Genomic DNA, 23,119 nt, shown 5'->3' with positions numbered 1-23,119 from the left:
GGTTTGGAGGGCGTTCATGGAACGGTTGGGGATCTCGGTTAGCCTTACCTCAGGTTTTCACCCCGAGAGTAACGAGCAGGTGGAGAGAATCAACCAGGAGGTGGGTAGGTTTCTGAGGTCGTATTGCCAGGACCGGCGAGGGGAGTGGTCGGTTTTCCTACCCTGGGCAGAGATGGCAATAAACTCCAACCACCACTCCTCAACTGACCTCACTCCTTTCCAGTGTGTGTTAGGTTATCAGCCGGCCCTGGCACCTTGGCATCAGAGCCAGATCGAGGTACCTGCGGTAGACGAGAGGGTTCGGCGCTCGCAGGAGACCTGGGACGCTGCACATGAACGTCTGCAGCGGGCCATCAGGTGGCAGAAGGCGAGCGCCGACCGCTACCGCAGTGAGGCTCCGGTGTATGCACCGGGGGACCGGGTCTGGCTCTCGACCCGAAACCTGCCCCTTCGCCTGCCCTGCCGGAAGCTGGGTCGGCGGTTTGTGGGCCCATTTAAAGTCCTGAGGAGATTGAACAAGGTATGTTATAGGTTACAGCTTCCTACTAACTATCGCATTAACCCCTCGTTCCATGTGTCTCTCCTCAGGCCGGTGGTAGCTGGTCCACTCCAGGAATCTGAGATACGGGAGGTTCCTCCGCCCGCACTAGACATCGAGGGGGCACCGGCGTACTCGGTCCGTTCCATCCTGGATTCGAGGCGTCGGATGGGGGGCCTGCAGTATCTCGTGGAGTGGGAGGGGTACGGTCCGGAGGAGCGGTGCTGCGTTCCTAGGAGGGATATCCTCAATCCCTCCTTGTTGAGAGAATTTCATCGAAATCATCCGACTCGCCCCGCGCCGCGTCCTCCTGGCCGTTCCCGAGGCCGGTGTCGACACACGGCTGGAGCCGCGCGTCGGGGGGGGGGGGGGGGGGGGGGTACTGTCACGGATTCTGCCGAGACTGCCCTTCCTTCTGGTTCGGGCAGGCTTCGGCGTTCGTCGTCACCGGAATACTAGCTGCTGCCGATATATGTTTCTATGTTCATCTGGTTGTTATTATGGTATTTTGTTCTTCCCTATTTAACCTGTTCGCTCCCACTGTGTGTTGTGCGTGTTTGTTACTTGTTTCGAGTGTCGTTTGTGAGCGGGTTTGCTCCTCCCTGTGTTGGAGGTTTTGCTTGTTTCTTTACTATACAGTAAAGTAGATTTTCATTTCATTCTGTGTCCTGCGCTTGACTCTGGCCTACCGCATTCCACAGACATTCATGACAACATGTTTCAACATGATAAAGCACGGCCCCATGTCGCAAGGATCTGTACACAATTCCTGGAAGCTGAAAATGTCCCAGTGCTTCCATGGCCTGCAAACTCACCAGACATGTCACCCATTGAGCATGTTTGGGATGCTCTGGATCGACGTGTACGACAGCGTGTTCCAGTTCCCGCCAATATCCAGCAACTTCGCACAGCCATTGAAGTGGAGTGAAACAACATTCCACAGGCCACAATCAACAGCCTGATTAACTCTATGCGAAGGAGATGTGTTGCGCTGCATGAGGCAAATGGTGGTTACACCAGATACTGATTGGTTTTCTGATCCACGCCCCTACCTTTTTTTAAAGGTGCATATCTGTATTCCCAGTCATGTGAAATCCATAGATTAGGGCCTAATGTATTTATTTCAATTGAATGATTTCCTTATATGAACTCAGTCAAACCTTTGAAATTGTTGCGTTTGTATTTTTGTTCAGTGTAATTAAAGCTAAAATATGGGTGTGTTGACTGTAATAAAGGTAATAATATAGGTGACTGTGATACAGGTAATAATATAGGTGTGTTGACTGTGATAAAGGTAATAATATAGGTGACTGTGATAAAGGTAATAATATAGGTGTGTTGACTGTGATAAAGGTAATAATATAAGTGTGTTGACTGTGATAAAGGTAATAATATAGGTGACTGTGATAAAGGTAATAATATAGGTGTGTTGACTGTGATAAAGGTAATAATATAGGTGTGTTGACTGTGATTAAGGTAATAATATAGGTGACTGTGATGAAGGTAATAATATAGGTGTGTTGACTGTGATAAAGGTAATAATATAAGTGTGTTGACTGTGATAAAGGTAATAATATAGGTGACTGTGATAAAGGTAATAATATAGGTGTTGACTGTGATAAAGGTAATAATATAGGTGTGTTGACTGTGATAAAGGTAATAATATAAGTGTGTTGACTGTGATAAAGGTAATAATATAGGTGACTGTGATAAAGGTAATAATATAGGTGTGTTGACTGTGATAAAGGTAATAATATAGGTGTGTTGACTGTGATCAAGGTAATAATATAAGTGTGTTGACTGTGATAAAGGTAATAATATAGGTGGCTGTGATAAAGGTAATAATATAGGTGTGTTGACTGTGTTAAAGGTAATAATATAGGTGTGTTGACTTTGATAAAGGTAATAATATAGGTGTGTTGACTGTGGTAAAGGTAATAATATAGGTGTGTTGACTGTGATGAAGGTAATAATGTAGGTGTGTTGACTGTGATAAAGGTAATAATGTAGGTGACTGTGATAAAGGTAATAATATAGGTGTGTTGACTGTTATAAAGGTAATATAGGTGACTGTGATAAAGGTAATAATATAGGTGTGTTGACTGTGATAAAGGTAATAACATAGGTGTGTTGACTGTGATGAAGGTAATAATATAGGTTTGTTGACTGTGATAAAGGTAATAATATAGGTGTGTTGACTGTGATTAAGGTAATACTATAGGTGACTGTGATAAAGGTAATAATATAGGTGTGTTGACTGTGATAAAGGTAATAACATAGGTGTGTTGACTGTGATGAAGGTAATAATATAGGTGTGTTGACTGTGATAAAGGTAATAATATAGGTGTGTTGACTGTGATAAATGTAATAATATACAGTGAGGGAAAAAAGTATTTGATCCCCTGCTGATTTTGTACGTTTGCCCACTGACAAGGAAATGATCAGTCTATAATTTTAATGGAAGAAACACAAAAGAACTGTCAATCTCCCTCGGCCTGGGGCTTCATGCAAGATCTCACCTCGTGGAGTTGCAATGATAATGAGAACAGTGAGGAATCAGCCCAGAACTACACGAGAGGATCTTGTCAATGATCTCAAGGCAGCTGGGACCATAGTCACCAAGAAAACAATTGGTAACACACTACGCCGTGAAGGACTGAAATCCTGCAGCACCCGCAAGGTCCCCCTGCTCAAGAAAGCACATATACAGGCCCGTCTGAAGTTTGCCAATGAACATCTGAATGATTCAGAGGAGAACTGGGTGAAAGTGTTGTGGTCAGATGAGACCAAAATCGAGCTCTTTGGCATCAACTCAACTCGCCGTGTTTGGAGGAGGAGGAATACTGCCTATGACCCCAAGAACACCATCCCCACCGTCAAACGTGGAGGTGGAAACATTATGCTTTGGGGGTGTTTTTCTGCTAAGGGGACAGGAAAACTTCACCGCATCAAAGGGACGATGGACGGGGCCATGTACCGTCAAATCTTGGGTGAGAACCTCCTTCCCTCAGCCAGGGCATTGAAAATGGGTCATGGATGGGTATTCCAGCATGACAATGACCCAAAACATACGGCCAAGGCAACAAAGGAGTGGCTCAAGAAGAAGCACATTAAAGGTCCTGGAGTGGCCTAGCCAGTCTCCAGACCTTAATCCCATAGAAAGTCTGGAGGGAGCTGAAGGTTCGAGTTGCCAAACGTCAGCCTCGAAACCTTAATGACTTGGAGAAGATCTGCAAAGAGGAGTGGAACAAAATCCCTCCTGAGATGTGTGCAAACCTGGTGGCCAACTACAAGAAACGACTGACCTCTGTGATTGCCAACAAGGGTTTTGCCACCAAGTACTAAGTCATGTTTTGCAGAGGGGTCAAATACTTATTTCCCTCATTAAAATGCAAATCAATTTATAACATTTGTGACATGCGTTTTTCTGGATTTTTTTGTTGTTATTCTGTCTCTCACTGTTCAAATAAACCTACCATTAAAATGATAGACTGATCATGTCTTTGTCAGTGGGCAAACGTACAAAATCCGCAGGGGATCAAATACTTTTTTCCCGCACTGTAGGTGTGGTGACTGTGATAAAATAAAATCTAAATGCATTTGTCACATGCGCCGAATACAACAGGTGTAGACCTTACCGTGAAATGCTTACTTACAAGCCCTTAACCAACAATGCAGTTCAAGAAATAGAGTTAAGAAAATATTTGCTAAATAAACTGAAGTAAAAAAAATCTAATAAAAAGTAACACAATAAGATTCCATAACAATAACAAGGTTATATACAGGGCGTACCGGTACCGAGTCAATGTGCGGGGGTACAGGTTAGTCGAGGTAATTTGTAGCTCAGTTGGTAGAGCATGGCGTTTGCAACGCCAGGGTTGTGGGTTCGATTCCCACAGGGGGCCAGTATGAAAAATAAAAAAATTATGTATGCACTCACTAACTGTAAGTCGCTCTGGATAAGAGCGTCTGCGAAATGACGTAAATGTACATGTAGGTAGGGGTAAAGTGACTATGCATAGATAATAGACAGCGAGAAGCAGCAGTGTAAAAACAAAGGGGGAGCCGTGCCGACACTACTACCAGGTAAAAGCAGGAAGTGGAAGTGACTGATTTCTTTTTTTGGGTGTCTCATAAAATACAGCGGGATCATTTCAGTGAACAGCAGAGTTTGTGGTATGACAGCGTTTAGTGGTGTGAGGAAGCAACACAGTACTAAACGTCACACACTGCAGCAGCATTAGTGTGAAGTGAATAAGTTGTACTGTACCTGATGTGAACGCTCTCTCCATAGGGCAACACTGAGAACACCGCAAACAGAGAACGCTTGGCACAGATCAACACGATCCTGGAGAGACAACAACCACGTCAGAGACAGATGAAGAGAGAGAGAGAGAGAGAGAGAGAGAGAGAGAGAGCAAGAGAGAGAGAGAGAGAGAGGAGAGAGAGAGAGAGAGAGAGAGAGAGAGAGAGAGAGAGAGAGAGAGAGAGAGAGAGCAAAAGAGACATTTCATCTAAAACGTTTGCTTGTGCAATAACATTTACATGTGTAGGCCTATTTCATGTCAATATAGCACCAGTGAATTGACTTGAGAGAGAAAAACCCTCCTATGACTAGGTTTGATGGAAACAAGGATGTTGCGTGTTGTGGAAACATTCCCCTGACTACTAATCCTACACACCTCTGCCATTACCCTAGTGGGACCTGTATCAGCTGGAGGATCAGATGACGTAAAGACGTTCTTCTTCATCAAAACACTGTTTCCTCTCAACTATATTTTATGAGGGGACACAGTCCTCTTTCAGCTGTGGCTAACACCTTAACGTTACACAGTTCTGCATCATAAAGAAGTCACTGTCTTTTAGCCTACGGCTAACATTACCAAAGAGGATGTTAGCCAAGATGCTAATCTCAGTACCATTTGATGTAACACTGCTAACTGAACATTACCATGACATATACCTGGTATATAACAAGACCAAATCAAATAACATTTATTCGTCACATACACAGTTTATGGCTTCAGTTCCCACTATCTTGCGCATCAGTATCTTTGACGTTACACAGAACTGCTTCATGACTAACTAAGGTACTGGCTGTGTCCCATTTAGCTTTGGTAAAAAGCAGTACACTATGTAGGAATAGGGTGCCATTTGGGAAACAACCACTGTCTTTCGCCAACAGCTACAGTGGCTTGCGAAAGTATTCACCCCCCTTGGCATTTTTCCTATTTTGCTGCCTTACAACCTGGAATTAAAATATATTTTTTGGGGGGGGGTTTGTATCATTTGATTTACACAACATGCCTACCACTTTGAAGATGCAATTTTTTTTTGTATGAAACAAACAAGAAAAAAAATAAAAAGAAAAGAAAACTTGAGTGTGCATAACTATTCACCCCCCCCCAAAGTCAATACTTTGTAGAGCCACCTTTTGCAGCAATTACAGCTGCAAGTCTCTTGGGGTATGTCTCTATAAGCTTGGCACATCTAGCCACTGGGATTTTTGCCCATTCTTCAAGGCAAAACTGCTCCAGCTCCTTCAAGTTGGATGGGTTCTGCTGGTGTACAGCAATCTTTAAGTCATACCACAGATTCTCAATTGGATTGAGGTCTGGTCTTACCTAGGCCATTCAAATACATTTAAATGTTTTCCATTAAACCACTCGAGTTTTGCTTTAGCAGTATGCTTAAGGGCATTATCCTGCTGGAAGGTGAACCTCCGTCCCAGTCTCAAATCTCTGGAAGACTGAAACAGGTTTCCCTCAAGAATTTCCCTATATTTAGCGCCATCCATCATTCCTTCAATTCTGACCAGTTTCCCAGTCCCTGCCGATGAAAAACATCCCCACAGCATGATGCTGCCACCACCATGCTTCACTGTGGGGATGGTGTTCTCGAAGTGATGAGAGGTGTTGGGTTTGCGCCAGACATAGCGTTTTCCTTAATGGCAAAAAAGCTCAATTTTAGTCTCATCTGACCAGAGTACCTTCTTCCATATGTTTGGGGAGTCTCCCACATGCCTTTTGGCGAACACCAAACGTGTTTGCTTATTTTTTCTTTAAGCAATGGCTTTTTTTCTGGCCACTCTTCCATAAAGCCCAGCTCTGTGGAGTGTATGGCTTAAAGTGGTCCTATGGACAGATACTCCAATCTCCGCTGTGGAGCTTTGCAGCTCCTTCAGGGTTATTTTTGGTCTCTTTGTTGCCTCTCTGATTAATGCCCTCCTTGCCTGGTCCGTGAGTTTTGGTAGGCGGCCCTCTCTTGGCAGGTTTGTTGTGGTGACATACTCTTTCCATTTTTTTATTATGGATTTAATGGTGCTCCGTTGGATGTTCAAAGTTTCTGATATTTTTTTATAACCCAACCCTGATCTGTACTTCTCCACAACTTTGTCCCTGACCTGTTTGGAGAGCTCCTTGGTCTTCATGGTGCCGCTTGCTTGGTGGTGCCCGTGCTTAGTGGTGTTGCAGACTCTGGGGCCTTTCAGAACAGGTGTATATACACTGAGATCATGTGACAGATCATGTGACACTTAGATTGCACACAGGTGGACTTTATTTAACTAATTATGTGACTTCTGAAGGTAATTGGTTGCACCATCTTATTTAGGGGCTTCATAACAAAGGGGGTGAATACATATGCACGCACCACTTTTCCGTTATTTATTTTGTATATATTTTTTTAAACAAGTTATTTTTTTCATTTCCCTTCACCAATTTGAACTATTTTGTGTATGTCCATTACATGAAAACCAAATAAAAATCCATTTAAATTACAGGTTGTAATGCAACAAAATAGGAAAAACGCCAAGGGGGATGAATACTTTTGCAAGGCACTGTAACGTTACACAGTGCTACTTCATAATGATGTTTTAATGAGGGGAAGTTAGGAGAGTAACTATGATTTAAAGAGATAAAAATGTTCACAACAGCAACAACGACTTCTCTCACAGTGGAAAAATGTGTGCTTTAGTCACTATTCTCAGAACCAGAGCTGCTATAGATATACACAGTCATGACTTTACTAGGTCTGTGTCCCAAATGGAGCGGAATCCCCTGTACAATGCACTTCTTTTGACCCCTCTCGGCCTGCCTCTATCTGCGTCCCAGTGGTACCCTATTCCCTATGGGCCCTGGTCAAAAGTAGTGCACTACATAGGGAACAGGGTGCCATTTGGGACGCATACTAACTCACAATCTCAAACCAACTCTGTCCCAGGCCCAGCATGCATGGGAAAGAGTCAACTGGAAAAAACCAACCGTGTCCCAGGCCCAGCATGCATGGGAAAGAGTCAACTGGAAAAAACCAACCGTGTCCCAGGCCCAGCATGCATGGGAAAGAGTCAACTGGAAAAAAACAACCGTGTCCCAGGCCCAGCATGCATGGGAAAGAGTCAACTGGAAAAAACCAACCATGTCCCAGACCCAGCATGCATGTAAAACAATGCCAGTGAGTCCTGGTGCTTTATAATGGGCCTAGAGTAAACATGACTCTCGTAGCTCCGTTCACTCCTTCTCTGGAGAAGAGCCAGATCTGGGTTCCCACCCCTGTACTGACAGTGTGTGTGTGTTACCCTGTACTGTGCTCTGAGGATGAGGGACAAAGGAACAAGCTGTCTAGCAGCATAGATAGATAGACAATATGAGGCAAGGCATCACTGTAGACTAGTGTTCTGTTGGATACATTTGGGAACCAGCCTGAGTTGTATGGAGGAATTTAGTTAAAACATTTAATTTTGCATTTTCAAACTCAATTGGAAATGCAAATGGACATAATTATAAATCCATATTATGTTTGCAATTCCTTTTTCTAAATGGGTATGAATTTTTTTGTGACAAAATTCTAATTGAAATGCAAAAAAATATATTGCATTATCATTTTCATGATTGAGTATGCATAATGTCTGTCAATCTGAAATAGAAAAGTGTTTTTGATACTTAATTTCCATGGTACTATCCAGTACAACACTGACATTTAATTTCCTTGTTGTGACAACATGAATTATGACTAGAAGAAAAATATTTCTCATTTGACAATATTTTTTCCATACTCTATGTGGTTTAAGACTGTCGAAATTCAAAAGATCAATCAAATTCGATAAATTGATCGCAATGCTTCATTTTGCTATTTTGCTATCTCATTTTGCTATATCATTTTCAACTTGTGTTGATTGTCAATCAAACACTGTGGGTGGGGAGGGCATCTTCACTGAGCAATGAGCACACGAAGGATCAACTTAGGTACTACTACTTGGATAGATAGGAGGCAGAGGTTGCAAGAGGTAGATACTGTGTACAGCAGTGGAGGCTCCTCGGAGGAGGAAGGGGAGGATCATCCTCCTCAGTGAATTTCATAAAAATATATATTTTTAAACATTTAAAAAGTTATAATTTTTTAGATAAAACTATACTAAATATAATCACGTCACCAAATAATTGATTAAAACACACTATTTTGCAATGAAGGTCCACAGTAGCCTCAACAGCTATCTGTAGGGTAGTAGCATGGTGTAGCCGGAGGACAGCTAGCTTCCGTCCTCCTCTGGGTACATCGACTTCAATACAAAACATAGGAGGCTCATGTTTCTCACCCCCTTCCATAGACTTACACAGTAATGATGACAACTTCCGGAGGACGTCCTCCAACCTATCATAGCTCTTGGAGCATGAACTGACATGTTGTCCACCCAATCAAAGGATCAGAGAATGAATCTAGTACTGAAAGCATAATCTACAGCTAGCTAGCACTGCAGTGCATAAAATGTGGTGAGTAGTTGACTCAAAGAGAGAGAAAGACAATAGTTGAACAGTTTTGAACAAATTAATTTATTCCAAAATGAAGGAGAAGCAAGAGAGAGAGAGAGAGAGAGAGAGATTGTCATTTTCTTTCCACTTTCAGTTTCACTTACTTAGCTAGCAAATGCAGCTAGCTAGTTTAGCCTACTAAATTACCCTGCTCAAACAGAGGGATGCTATGTTAGCTAGAGGGCTATGACTTTCCAACACAACACTGGAACTCTTCCAAGTCAAGGTAAGCTTTTGGTTTGACTAATGTATTGCCACCGGGGCCCGGCCGGTGTAAGTGCTAAACTGCTTACTGACTGTACACCGTAACATTACTGCATGATTGTAGTGGATGTACTAACACGTTAGTTCTATTAGCTATGTTGACTATGACATTACTTTAGCTAATATGGTGACAACGATGTAGGATGTGTGTAGCGGTTATGATATGGTTTGGCTTGGAAATGTTTTTTAGTCTGGTCACATACAGCTGATGTGTTGTGCATTGAAGTCTACAAGCGAAGGGACAAGGTGAGAGGAGGAGAGGGCCTAGATGCGAGAAGGTATACAACGTGGCTGCTATGAAAGTGTTGAAAAACATTTCTTAAACGGAAACAAACGGAACAAAATGGGGATAAACATACCTGAATTTGTCCAATAGAAACTCAGGTTTTCAACTGTTGGACTAATGATTACACTCTATGTCAGTAAGATGAAGACAAGAGTGTGCACGGCGGTATTGTCTGTCCTTGTCTGTCCATGTGTCACTGTCTGCCACCTCAAATCTTTCTCTCGACCTGTGTGCACCTACGTTGTAAGCTAGGTTGTAGCAACCTCATGATGGTTACAGGGAACATTAGAGTATCATGTAGTAGCCTAAACCTATCACTGTTACATTGAACTGGATGAATGGAATATGAATGAGAGTCATCCAATACGCTGTACTAGAAATAAAGCCATGAAAAAAGATTGTCCTCCCTCATCTTAAAACGGCACCGACCGCCACTGGTGTACTGTAAGTTTACAAGTCATTACAAGTCATTACTTGGCAGTGATTGTGCAACCGAAAGACACATTGTATCACACTGTGAACAGACCGTTTGGACCACCTTTCCTCCTCATAGGCAGTACTCAAATGAGTTGGACATGTTGCCGAGTTACTGTCATGTTGCTGAGTTGGACTGCAGAGATACTGTCGTCATGTTGCTGAGTTGGACTGCAGAGATACTGTCGTCATGTTGCTGAGTTGAACTGCAGAGATACTGTCGTCATGTTGCTGAGTTGGACTGCAGAGATACTGTCGTCATGTTGCTGAGTTGGACTGCAGAGATACTGTCGTCATGTTGCTGAGTTGGACTGCAGAGATACTGTCGTCATGTTGCTGAGTTGGACTGCAGAGATACTGTCGTCATGTTGCTGAGTTGTGTCCCCACTGAGTTCTATTCATATTGTAGTCCCATGATCCTCCCCACTGAGTTCTATTCATATTGTAGTAACATGACCATTCCCCACTGAGTTCTTGTATGCAACATTTTGTTTATTGCAAGTCAAGCCTTCGTTTGCCAGTAAATATTGTCAACATTACAGTATTGAATTGTTATATCCCACAGGGGACAGTACCAGATGATCTTTCATATGGACTAGAATCAGTCTGATTCTTATGAGTTCCTGTTGTCTGATTTGAAGGCTACAAAAGCCTTTTCTATATTAGCTGTTTCTCCAGACCTGACAGTGTGCCTTTCAACTCGTCTATATTTTGTTCCAACCCTCAGGAAACTATGACGTCATTGCTGTGTAAGGTAACCCCAGCAGCTCCGCCAGCAGACGCTGCCCCGTTCGGTCTTCCAGATGCTGCTGACCAAGCTGCCCCGTTCGGTCTTCCAGATGCTGCTGACCAAGCTGCCCCGTTCGGTCTTCCAGATGCTGCTGACCAAGCTGCCCCGTTCGGTCTTCTAGATGCTGCTGACCAAGCTGCCCCGTTCGGTCTTCTAGATGCTGCTGACCAAGCTGCCCCGTTCGGTCTTCCAGATGCTGCTGACCAAGCTGCCCCGTTCGGTCTTCCAGATGCTGCTGACCAAGCTGCCCCGTTCGGTCTTCCAGATGCTGCTGACCAAGCTGCCCCGTTCGGTCTTCCAGATGCTGCTGACCAAGCTGCCCCGTTCGGTCTTCCAGATGCTGCTGACCAAGCTGCCCCGTTCGGTCTTCTAGATGCTGCTGACCAAGCTGCCCCGTTCGGTCTTCCAGATGCTGCTGACCAAGCTGCCCCCTTCTGTCTTCCAGATGCTGCTGACCGAGCTGCCCTCTTTGGTCTTCCAGATGCTGCTGACCAAGCTGCCCCCTCCTGTCTTCCAGATGCTGCTGACCAAGCTGCCTTCTCCTGTCTTCCAGATGCTGCTGACCAAGCTGCCCCGTTCGGTCTTCCAGATGCTGCTGACCAAGCTGCCCCGTTCGGTCTTCCAGAAGCTGCTGACCAAGCTGCCCCGTTCGGTCTTCCAGATGCTGCTGACCAAGCTGCCCCCACCTGTCTTCCAGATGCTGCTGACCAAGCTGCCCCCACCTGTCTTCCAGATGCTGCTGACCAAGCTGCCCCGTTCGGTCTTCCAGATGCTGCTGACCAAGCTGCCCCGTTCGGTCTTCCAGATGCTGCTGACCAAGCTGCCCCGTTCGGTCTTCCAGATGCTGCTGACCAAGCTGCCCCCACCTGTCTTCCAGATGCTGCTGACCAAGCTGCCCCCTCCTGTCTTCCAGATGCTGCTGACCAAGCTGCCCCGTTCGGTCTTCCAGATGCTGCTGACCAAGCTGCCCCGTTCGGTCTTCCAGATGCTGCTGACCAAGCTGCCCCCTCCTGTCTTCCAGATGCTGCTGACCAAGCTGCCCCGTTCGGTCTTCCAGATGCTGCTGACCAAGCTGCCCCGTTCGGTCTTCCAGATGCTGCTGACCAAGCTGCCCCCTCCTGTCTTCCAGATGCTGCTGACCAAAGCTGCCCATCATCAGACAGGTAAGGATGCTCTCCCAGAGGAAGCCAGGGCTGGAGGTGCACCAACATGGCTGAAAGATGACTTGATGCCCCCTCCCCTCACCCTACTCAATAAGCCCACACTCTGGTAAATTGAGTGAATGAATGATTGGTTGTAACAACATGCACTAAACCGGAGCATACAGTTATTGTGAACAATAAAAAAACAGTAGGATGTGTGAATTGAATTGTGACTAATGCACTTACTATGAGTTGTACATTGATAATCTGTGTTTTAGGTGTCCATCCATGCTAACCTTTCTGCATCATTTGTGCTCCTTATTCACAGGCGGTTCTGGCTGATCGAAATCGAGAAGGAATATCATCCCCAATGATAGTACTATTATTTCTAACGGCACTAATGAGGAAGAGGAGAGCAGGATTCTCCATTGTCTCTGAACTGCTTGAAGTGTCCAGTCAAAATTACAGTGCCACTTTGTTACCACTAGTCACATGTTCAATAGGATGTTCTGCTAAAATGATAACAATGCAGAAATGTTGTTGCTCTTCAATGAGGTTCTGCCAATCACACGTCGGAAACCATTATCGAGGAAACCTACAGTAGTCTAAACACTTTGTGTGGATAGTAACCTGTTTGTTGAACACCAGTGATTCAAAGAACAAGAATAACTATTACCTGTAGGACAATGTCTCTATCACAGGTCACCAAGGGGACAGTAAGGTGTATCCTTAATAAAAACATTTTTGATGGTTAATTGTGTGTGCCTCTCATTGCATGCCTCCAGTCGACACATGGAACAACTTCATACGCAATACCAACTCAGTGCCCTTGTTGTTAGTGTCCTCCCTGAGATTTGAAGGTTGGACAGTTCGAAACCCTGGCTGAGACATACCAAGACTGTAAAAATGGGACCCAATGTGTCTTGGCACTAGAGATAGATTGGGGGGGGTAAGGCCCTGCGATAGACTAGCGTCCTGTCCAGGGGGGTGTACTTGTACATCAAGCTGTCTCACTACAGAAACAGGAGATAGACTAGCGTCCTGTCCAGGGGGGTGTACTCGTACATCAAGCTGTCTCACTACAGAAACAGGAGATAGACTAGCGTCCTGTCCAGGGGGGTGTACTTGTACATCAAACTGCTTCACACTACATAAACAGGAGATAGACTAGCGTCCTGTCCAGGGGGTGTACTTGTACATCAAGCTGTCTCACTACAGAAACAGGAGATAGACTAGCGTCCTGTCAAGGGGGGTGTTCTTGTACATCAAGCTGCCTCACACTACAGAAACAAGTTCCTGCTCCTATGAGTCGTTGTGGCTCGCACAAGCCAAGGCTTGTTTATTTACTTTGGCTTTCAGCTTTAACAGTATTGAGTCAAGGAACAGCTTTACTGCTCAAGAAAATATGGAGTCACAGTCCTGAAGGGGCAGAGCAGGCAGGTGGACTTCCTGTCGCTTGTGGGGACATCCTGATGGTGCCATTGTAAATACTGTCCCACCAAGGACTAAGTCCAAGACTAATGGTTCCTTCTCCCTCTCTCACACACACAGTCACTATGTCAATATATATATATACAGTGCCTTCGGAAATTGTTCAGACCCCTTGACGTTTTCCACATTTTGTTACGTTATAGCCTTATTCTAAAATTGATTAAATAAAAAATGTCCCTCAATCTACACACAATACCCCATAATGACAAAGCAAAAACAGGTTTTTAGATTTCTTTGCAAATTTATTCTAAATTAAAAAACGGAAATATCACATTTACATACAGTGAGGGAAAAAAGTATTTGATCCCCTGCTGATTTTGTACGTTTGCCCACTGACAAAGAAATGATCAGTCTATAATTTTAATGGTAGGTTTATTTGAACTGTGAGCGACAGAATAACAACAAGAAAATCCAGAAAAACACATGTCAAAAATTTTATAAATAGATTTTCATTTTAAATGAGGGAAATATTGTAATACAATGTATTACTTTGAATGTGAATTTTGTCACAAAAAATGCATACCCATTTAGGAAAAGGAATTGAAAACATGATATTGATTTATCATTTGCCCATTGGAATTTAAAGACTTAATTAAGTCAGTCATTCATAGACTTCCATAGGGTTGTGGGTCAAAACAAAAATTGGAATTTCAGTTCACTGCCTGAATCGACTGAACTGAAATGGAATTGACCCCAACGCTGCCGGGAAGTGGGAATGTGAGCGGCATAGCATGGCAGCACTCTAAGAACTGTGTTCTGTTGAATGAGAGTGTGTTATAAGTCCATCTCTTGTTTTGTTCAGTGTATAACAGTGACCGGACACTCGTAACTCTCTTCAAAGACATCATAATAGCATTGGGAGACTATTTGTCCCTGCAGCAATGACTGAACACCTCCCTCTGCAACTGATCCACAGATGACGCAATCTCAATCGCACTCCACACTGCCCTTTCCCACCTGGTCAAAGGGAACACCCATGTGAGAATGCTGTTCATTGACTACAGCTCAGCGTTCAACACCATAGTGCCCACAAAGCTCATCACTAAGCTCAGGACCCTGGTACTGAACACCTCCCTCTGCAACTGGATCCTGGACTTCCTGACGAGACAGCCTCAGGTGGTGAGGGTAGGCAACTACACATCCGCCTCGCTGACCCTTAAACACGGGGGCCCCTCAGGGGTGCATGCTTAGTCCCCTCCTGTACTCCCTGTTCACCCACGACTGCGTGGTCGCGCATGATTTCAACACCATCATTACGTTTGCCGATGACGCGACGGTGGTAGGCCTGATCACCGACGACAATGAGCCAGCCTATAGGGAGGAGGTCAGAGACCTGGCAGTGTGGTGCCAGGACAACAACCTCTCTCTCTCAACGTGAGCAAGACAAAGGAGATGATCGTGGACTACAGGAAAAGGAGGGCCGAACAGGCCCCCATTAACATTGAGAGGGCTGTAGTGGAGCAGGTCGAGAGTTTCAAGTTCCTTGGTGTCCACATCACCAACAATCTATCACAACAATGCCTCTTCCCCCTCAGGAGGATGAAAAGATTTGGCATGGGCCGTCAAGTTCTCAAAAGGTTCTACAGCTGCACCATTGAGAGCATCCTGACTGGTTGCATCCCCGCCTGGTATGGCAACTGCTCGGCATCCGACCGCAAGGCGCTACAGAGGGTAGTGCCATTACATCACTGTGGATTAACTCCCTGCCATCCAGGACCTCTATACCAGGCGGTGTCAGAGGAAGCCCCTAAAAATTGTCAAAGACTACAGCCACCCAAGTCATAGACTGTTCTCTCTGCTACAGCACGGCAAGCGGTACCGATGCACCAGGTGTGGAACCAACAGGATCCTGAATAGCTTCTACCCCCAAGCCATAACTGCTAAATAGTAAGTTCAAATTGTTAACCAACCTGGATTATCTGCATTTACCCTTTTTCACAAACTTTTTTGACTCATCACTGTTGACCATCCGTCCCTTTATTGCTAGTTATATGTACACTACCGGTCAAAAGTTTTAGAAACAAGCCCCCGGTGACATACAGTACCAGTCAAAAGTTTGGACACACCTACTCATTCAAGGGTTTTTCTTTATTTTTTACTATTTTCCACATTGTAGAATAATAGTGAAGACATCAGAACTATGAAATAACACATATGGAATCATGTAGTAACCAAAAAAGTGTTAAACAAATCAAAATATATTTTAAGATTCTTCAAATAGCCACCCTTTGCCTCAATGACAGCTTTGCACACTCTTGGCATTCTCTCAACCAGCTTCACCTGGAATGCTTTTCCAACAGTCTTGAAGGAGTTCCCACATATGCTGAGCACTTGTTGGCTGCTTTTCCTTCACTTTGCCGTCCAACTCATCCCAAACCATCTCAATTTGGTTGAAGTCGGGTGATTGTGGAGGCCAGGTCATCTGATGCAGCACTCCATTACTCTCCTTCTTGGTAAAATAGCCCTTACACAGCCTGGAGGTGTGTTGGGTCATTGTCCTGTTGAAAAACAAATGATAGTCCCACTAAGCCCAAACCAGATGGGATGGCGTATCGCTGCAGAATGCTGTGGTAGCCATGCTGGTTAAGTATACCTTGAATTCTAAATAAATCACAGACAGTGTCATCAGCAAAGCACCCCCACATCATAACACCTCCTCCTCCATGCTTTACGGTGGGAAACACACATGCAGAGATCATCCGTTCACCCACACCGCGTCTCACAAAGACACGCGGTTGGAACCAAAAATCTAAAATTTGGACTCCAGACCAAAGGACAAATTTCCACCGGTCTAATGTCCATTGCGCGTGTTTCTTGGCCCAAGCAAGTCTCTTCTTCTTATTGGTGTCCTTTAGTAGTGGTTTCTTTGCAGCAATTTGACCACGATGTCCTGATTCACACAGTCTCCTCTGAACAGTTGATGTTGAGATGTGTCTGTTACTTGAACTCTGTGAAGCATTTATTTGGGCTGCAATTTCTGAGGCTGGTAACTCTAATGAACTTATCCTCTGCAGCAGAGGTAACTCTGGGTCTTCCATTCCTGTGGCAGTGCTCATGAGAGCCAGTTTCATCATAGCGCTTGATGGTTTTTGCCACTGCACTTGAAGAAACTTTCAAAGTTCTTGAAATGTTCCGGATTGACTGACCTTCATGTCTTAAAGTAATGATGGACTGTCGTTTCTCTTTGCTTATTTCAGCTGTTCTTACCATAATATAGACTTGGTCTTTTACCAAATAGGGCTATCTTCTGTATACCACCCCTACCTTGTCACAACACAACTGATTGGCTCAAACGCATTAAGAAGGAAAGAAATTCCACAAATGAACTTCTAAGTTACTTTCAGAAGGCACATCTGTTAATTGAAATGCATTCCAGGTGACTACCTCATGAAGCTGGTTGAGAGAGAAAGAATGCCAAGAGTGTGCAAAGCTGTCATCAAGGCAAAGGGTGGCTACTTGAAGAATCTCAAATATAAAATATATTTTGATTTGTTTAAAAAAATTTTGGTTACTACATGATAGTAGTAAAAATAAAGAAAACCACTTGAATGAGTAGGTGTTCTAAAACTTTTGACCGGTAGTGTACAGTTGAAGTCGGAAGTTTACATACACTTAGGTTGGAGTCATTAAAACTAGTTTTTTAACGACTCCACACATTTCTTCTTAACAAACTATAGTTTTGGCAAGTCGGTTAGGACATCTACTTTGTGCATGACACAAGTAATTTTTCCAACAATTGTTTACAGACAGATTATTTCACTTATAATTCACTGTATCACAATTCCAGTGGGTCAGAAGTTTACATACACTAAGTTGACTGTGCCTTTAAACAGCTTGGAAAATTCCAGAAACTGATGTCATGGCTTTAGAAGCTTCTGATAGGGTAATTGACATAATTTGAGTCAATTGGTGGTGTACCTGTGGATGTATTTCAAGGCCTACCTTCAAACTCAGTGCCTCTTTGCTTGACATCATGGGAAAATCAAAATAAATCAGCCAAGACCTCAGAAAAAGAATTGTAGACCCCCACAAATCTGGTTCATCCTTGGGAGCAATTTCCAAACGCCTGAATGTACCACGTTCATCTGTACAAACAATAGTATGCAAGTATAAACACCATGGGACCACGACTCCATCATACCGCTCAGGAAGGAGACGCGTTCTGTCTCCTAGAGATGAACGTACTTGGTGTGGTTGTTGGGACTGGAAACAGGTACAAAAGTATGTATATCCACAGTAAAACTAGTCCTATATCGTCATAACCTGAAAGGCCGCTCAGCAAGGAAGAAGCCACTGCTCCAAAACCGCCATAGAAAGCCAGACTACGGTTTGCAACTGCACATGGGGACAAAGATCGTACTTTTTGGAGAAATGTCCTCTGGTCTGATGAAACAAAAATAGAACTGTTTGGCCATAATGACCATCGTTATGTTTGGAGGAAAAAGGGGGTTGCTTGCAAGCCAAAGAACACCATCCCAACCGTGAAGTACGGGGGTGGCAGCATCATGCTGTGGGGGTGCTTTGCTGCAGGAGGGACTGGTGCACTTTACAAAATAGATGGCATCATGAGGAAGAAAATTATGTGGATATATTGAAGCAACATCTCAAGACATCAGTCAGGAAGTTAAAGCTTGGTCGCAAATGGGTCTTCCAAATGGACAATGACCCCAAGCATACTTCCAAAGTTGTGGCAAAATGGCTTAAGGACAACAAAGTCAAGGTATTGGAGTGGCCATCACAAAGCCCTGACCTCAATCCTATAGAAAATGTGTGGGCAGGCCTGAAAAAGCGTGTGTGAGCAAGGAGGCCTACAAACCTGACTCAGTTACACCAGCTCTGTCAGGAGGAATGGGCCAAAATTCACCCAACTTATTGTGGGAAGCTACCTGAAACATTTGACCCAAGTTAAACAATTTAAAAGGCAATGCTACCAAATACTAATTGCGTGTATGTAAACTTCTGACCCACTGGGAATGTGATGAAATAAATAAAAGCTGAAATAAATCCTTCTCTCTACTATTATTCTGACATTTCACATTCTTAAAATAAAGTGGTGATCCTAACTGACCTAAGACAGGGAATTTTTACTAGGATTAAAATGTCAGGAATTGTGAAAAACTGAGTTTAAATGTATTTGGCTAAGATGTATGTCAACTGTACCTAATGCAGAATGATGAAGGAACCTTCTAGAGTGTCTGAGGAATAAATAGGAACCTAACTTGACTACTGAAACAAGGTTTAGCGTTTCGATTTTCACAGATTTATTTATTTGCAAGTTGAACGAGTGGGAATACAACATGGATCGTGTTAGGACATAAAAATTGATTTTATTATCAAACAAAACAACGCTTTATTTGATCTCTGGGACCCTCAGGATGACAAATCAGAGCAAGATTACTGAATCTAAGTACATTATTTACCTTCAGAGCTGAATGTATCAAACCAGTTGCCGTGATAAAAGTGTTTTGTTGTTGTGCACTCTCCTCAAACAATAGCATGGTATCTTTTTTTAGCTGTAATATCTACTGTAAATTGGACACTGCAGAAAGATTAACAAGAATTTAAACTTTCTGCCCATATAAGACATGTCTATGCTCGAGAAAGTTTTAGTCATTCTAGTCACATTGTACGTATTGAGCAAGAACTGTCCCGATTTCGGGACACCGGTCCAGTAGAGGTTTAATGGTATTGCAGCGTATAGGCCTAACCCTCGTCATCATGCACCTCTGGGTTGGAAAGAAGAGATGGCGACAGTGTTGCAAAGGATAAAGGACACAGTCGCCACCTCTTCTTCCAAACACAGGAAGTTATGTGGGAGAAAGAGGAAGCGCTTTAGGAAGGGCAGCCTCTAGCTGCAGGGGTCTTGAAATGAGTTCTCACCTGCTGCCTTGCGTGTCGTACTGTCTCATGTTCTTGATGAAGTGGACCTTCTTCACAGGGCGGGGTCTAGGAGAGCCTGACAGGTTACGAGTCCGACTGTAGGGGGAAGAAGGGGGAGGGGGAGGGGGGTGGGGGGGATGGGAGGGATGGGGGATATGAGGGGGAGGGGGTGGGGGGGATGAGGGGGATGGAGGTGTGGGGATGAGGGGTTTGGGGGAGTGGGGTGAGGGGGGTGGGGATGAGGGGAGATGAGGGGGATGAGGGAGGAAGGGAGAGAGAGGGAAGTACAGTTAGTCATGAAACACAGACACAAGCCACTTCCCAGTTTCCCAACAGCCATTAATCATCATAGTAAACGAAACTGCTAATGACATTGGCTCAACCCTAGACAATCACAGCTCAAACCAAGCCTTTGTTACTGTAATGAAACGTATGCAGCGAGCAGTGAAAGTGAACCTGTGATCACTGTGTGTGTTTCCTGGGGGGAGGAGTCAACCTGTGATCACTGTGTGTTCCCTGGGGGGAGAAGTCAACCTGTGATCACTGTGTGTTCCCTGGGGGGAGAAGTCAACCTGTGATCACTGTGTGTTCCCTGGGGGGAGAAGTCAACCTGTGATCACTGTGTGTTCCCTGGGGGGAGAAGTCAACCTGTGATCACTGTGTGTTCCCTGGGAGGAGAAGTCAACCTGTGATCACTGTGTGTTCCCTGGGGGGAGAAGTCAACCTGTGATCACTGTGTGTGTTCCCTGGGGGGAGAAGTCAACCTGTGATCACTGTATGTGTTCCCTGGGGGGAGAAGTCAACCTGTGATCACTGTGTGTTTCCTGGGGGGAGAAGTCAACCTGTGATCACTGTGTGTTTCCTGGGGGGAGAAGTCAACCTGTGATCACTGTCTTCAGTCACTATCACCTTTCATTTCACTATAGATCTCTCTCCTCTCTCTTTGGTCACAAATCTGTTTTTGTTCACTAACACTGTGAGAAGATGGTCTGAGGTTGAGCTTTCAAACTGCATTAGGTTACACTACATGACCATTAGTATGTGGACACCCCTTCAAGTTAGTGGATTCAGCAATTTCAGCCACACCCATTGCTGACAGGTGTATAAACTGGAGCACACAGCCATGCAATCTCCATAGACAAACAGGCAATCTCCATAGACAAACAGGCAATCTCCATAGACAAACTGGGGGCTGTTTTTCATTGCTAGGCCCCTTAGTTCCAGTGAAGGGAAATCTTAACGCTACAGCATACAATGACATTCTAGACGATTCTGTGCTTCCAACTTTGTGGAAACTGTTTGGGGAAGGCCCTTTTGTGTTTCGGCATGACAATGCCCCCGTGCACAAAGCGAGGTCCATACAGAAATGGTTTGTTGAGATCGGTGTGGAAGAACTTGACTTTAATTTTGAGGGTGACTCCAAATCCAGACCTCCATGGGGTTGATACATTTGATTTCCATTGATAATTTTCGTGTGATTTTGTTTTCAACACATTCAACTATGTAAAGAAAAAAGTATTTAGTAAGATTATTTCATTCATTCAGATCTAGGATGTGTTGTTTAAGTGTTCCCTTTATTTTTTGAGCAGTGTACAAGGACTGAATGTTTATTGGAGTAATTCAAACCAGATATGAGCCACGTGAGAAACAGTGAATAAGAAAACGCTGTGTTTAGATTTTAGTAGAAATCTGTGGCTGTGCTTATGGTGCTGATGTCACAGTGGTTATCATCTAAACCTAAGTTACATAAGAGTAGAGTCTCTCTCTCTCTCTCTCTCTCTCTCTCTCTCTCTCTCTCTCTCTCTCTCTCTCTCTCTCTCTCTCTCTCTCTCTCTCTCTCTCTCTCTCTCTCTCTCTCTCTCTCTCTCTCTCTCTCTCTCTCTCTCTCTCTCTCTCTCTCTCTCTCTCTCTCTCTCTCTCTCTCTCCTCTCTCTCTCCTCTCTCTCCTCTCTCTCCGCTCTCTCTCTCCGCTCTCTCTCTGTCCCCTCTGAGAAAGTAACGGAACAGATTTGAGCCACACGCTTCAGGCAGGGAACCAGGGCAAAAACAACTTATGTTTGGAATGACAACTATTACACAACCGTCCCCTCCACTCCTCCTCTCTCTCTCCATCCTCCCCTCTCTCTCCACCCTCCCCTCTCTCTCCATCCTCCCCTCTCTCTCCACCCTCCCCTTCTCTCCACCCTCCCCTTCTCTCCATCCTCCCCTCTCTCTCCATCCTCCCCTCTCTCTCCATCCTCCCCTCTCTCTCCATCCTCCCCTCTCTCTCCACCCTCCCCTCTCTCTCCATCCTCCCCTTCTCTCCATCCTCCCCTCTCTCTCTCCATCCTCCCCTCTCTCTCCATCCTCCCCTTCTCTCCATCCTCCCCTTCTCTCCATCCTCCCCTCTCTCTCCATCCTCCCCTCTCTCTCCATTCACCCCTCTCCATCCTCCCCTTCTCTCCATCTCTCCATACTTCTCTCCCTCCCTCCCCCCCCCCCCCCCCTCCCTCCCTCCCTCCCTCCCTCTCTCCATCAATCTCCCATTTCTCCCTCTCTTCTCTCATCCCTGTCTCCATTTAACCAGTAGTCTCTATCTGGTGGTTTTTGGGTCCAGCGTTTAGTCTAAATGCAGTGGAGGGAGGGAGAGACTCAAACCAGATGTTTATCTCCCTCTACTTGCAGATGTGATCAGCCTCCAAGGGGCCTGATGTGCTTGCATCACTCTTTTTCTTTACCCCTCTCCCTCTATCCCTCCCTCTATCTCTTTCTCCCTGACCAATCAATCCACAGTAAGCCAACTCTTCCCCAACCCCCCAAATAAACTAGAAAATAAAGAGAGTGAGAAATAAGAACATTGAATCTCTTTGGGTGCTATTACAGCTGGGCAGCTTGAGGCAGCAACCCTCCTATTACAGCTGAGTAGCTTGAGGCAGCAGCAGCTTGAGGCAGCAGCCCTCCTATTACAGCTGGGCAGCTTGAGGCAGCAGCCCTCCTATTACAGCTGGGTAGCTTGAGGCAGCAGCCCTCCTATTACAGCTGGGTAGCTTGAGGCAGCAGGCTCTGTAGCTCAATTGGTAGAGCATGGCGTTTGTAACGCCAGGGTAGTGGGTTCGATCCCCGGGACCACCCATACGTAAAAATGTATGCACGCATGACTGTAAGTCGCTTTGGATAAAAGCGTCTGCTAAATGGCATATTATATTATATATTATTGAGGCTGCAGCCCTCCTATTACAGCTGGGTAGCTTGAGGCAGCAGCCCTCCTATTACAGCTGGGTAGCTTGAGGCAGCAGCCCTCCTATTACAGCTGGGTAGCTTGAGGCAGCAGCCCTCCTATTACAGCTGGGTAGCTTGAGGCAGCAGCCTTCCTATTACAGCTGGGTAGCTTGAGGCAGCAGCCCTCCTATTACAGCTTGGTAGCTTGAGGCTGCAGCCCTCCCATTACAGCTGGGTAGCTTGAGGCAT

At 44.9% G+C, this 23,119-nt stretch overlaps 1 protein-coding gene across 1 annotated transcript in view; it reads right to left on the bottom strand.

Moving 5' to 3' along the window:
- LOC311149468 (CDK5 and ABL1 enzyme substrate 2-like) overlaps positions 1 to 23,119 on the bottom strand; it is a gene marked incomplete at its 5' end in the record, with an annotated part of 82,250 nt that overhangs the window by 44,518 nt on the left and 14,613 nt on the right. The window contains 2 exons of the mRNA XM_084186663.1: positions 4,809 to 4,886; positions 19,673 to 19,768. Coding sequence (XP_084042789.1) covers positions 4,809 to 4,886; positions 19,673 to 19,768 — 174 coding nt within the window. The remainder of the gene's footprint in view (positions 1 to 4,808; positions 4,887 to 19,672; positions 19,769 to 23,119) is intronic.

The sequence above is a fragment of the Coregonus lavaretus genome (genome assembly GCF_964263955.1).
Source record: "Coregonus lavaretus genome assembly, chromosome: 22".
Lineage (NCBI taxonomy): Eukaryota > Metazoa > Chordata > Actinopteri > Salmoniformes > Salmonidae > Coregonus > Coregonus lavaretus.
This window is presented reverse-complemented; position numbering and strand designations above follow the sequence as displayed.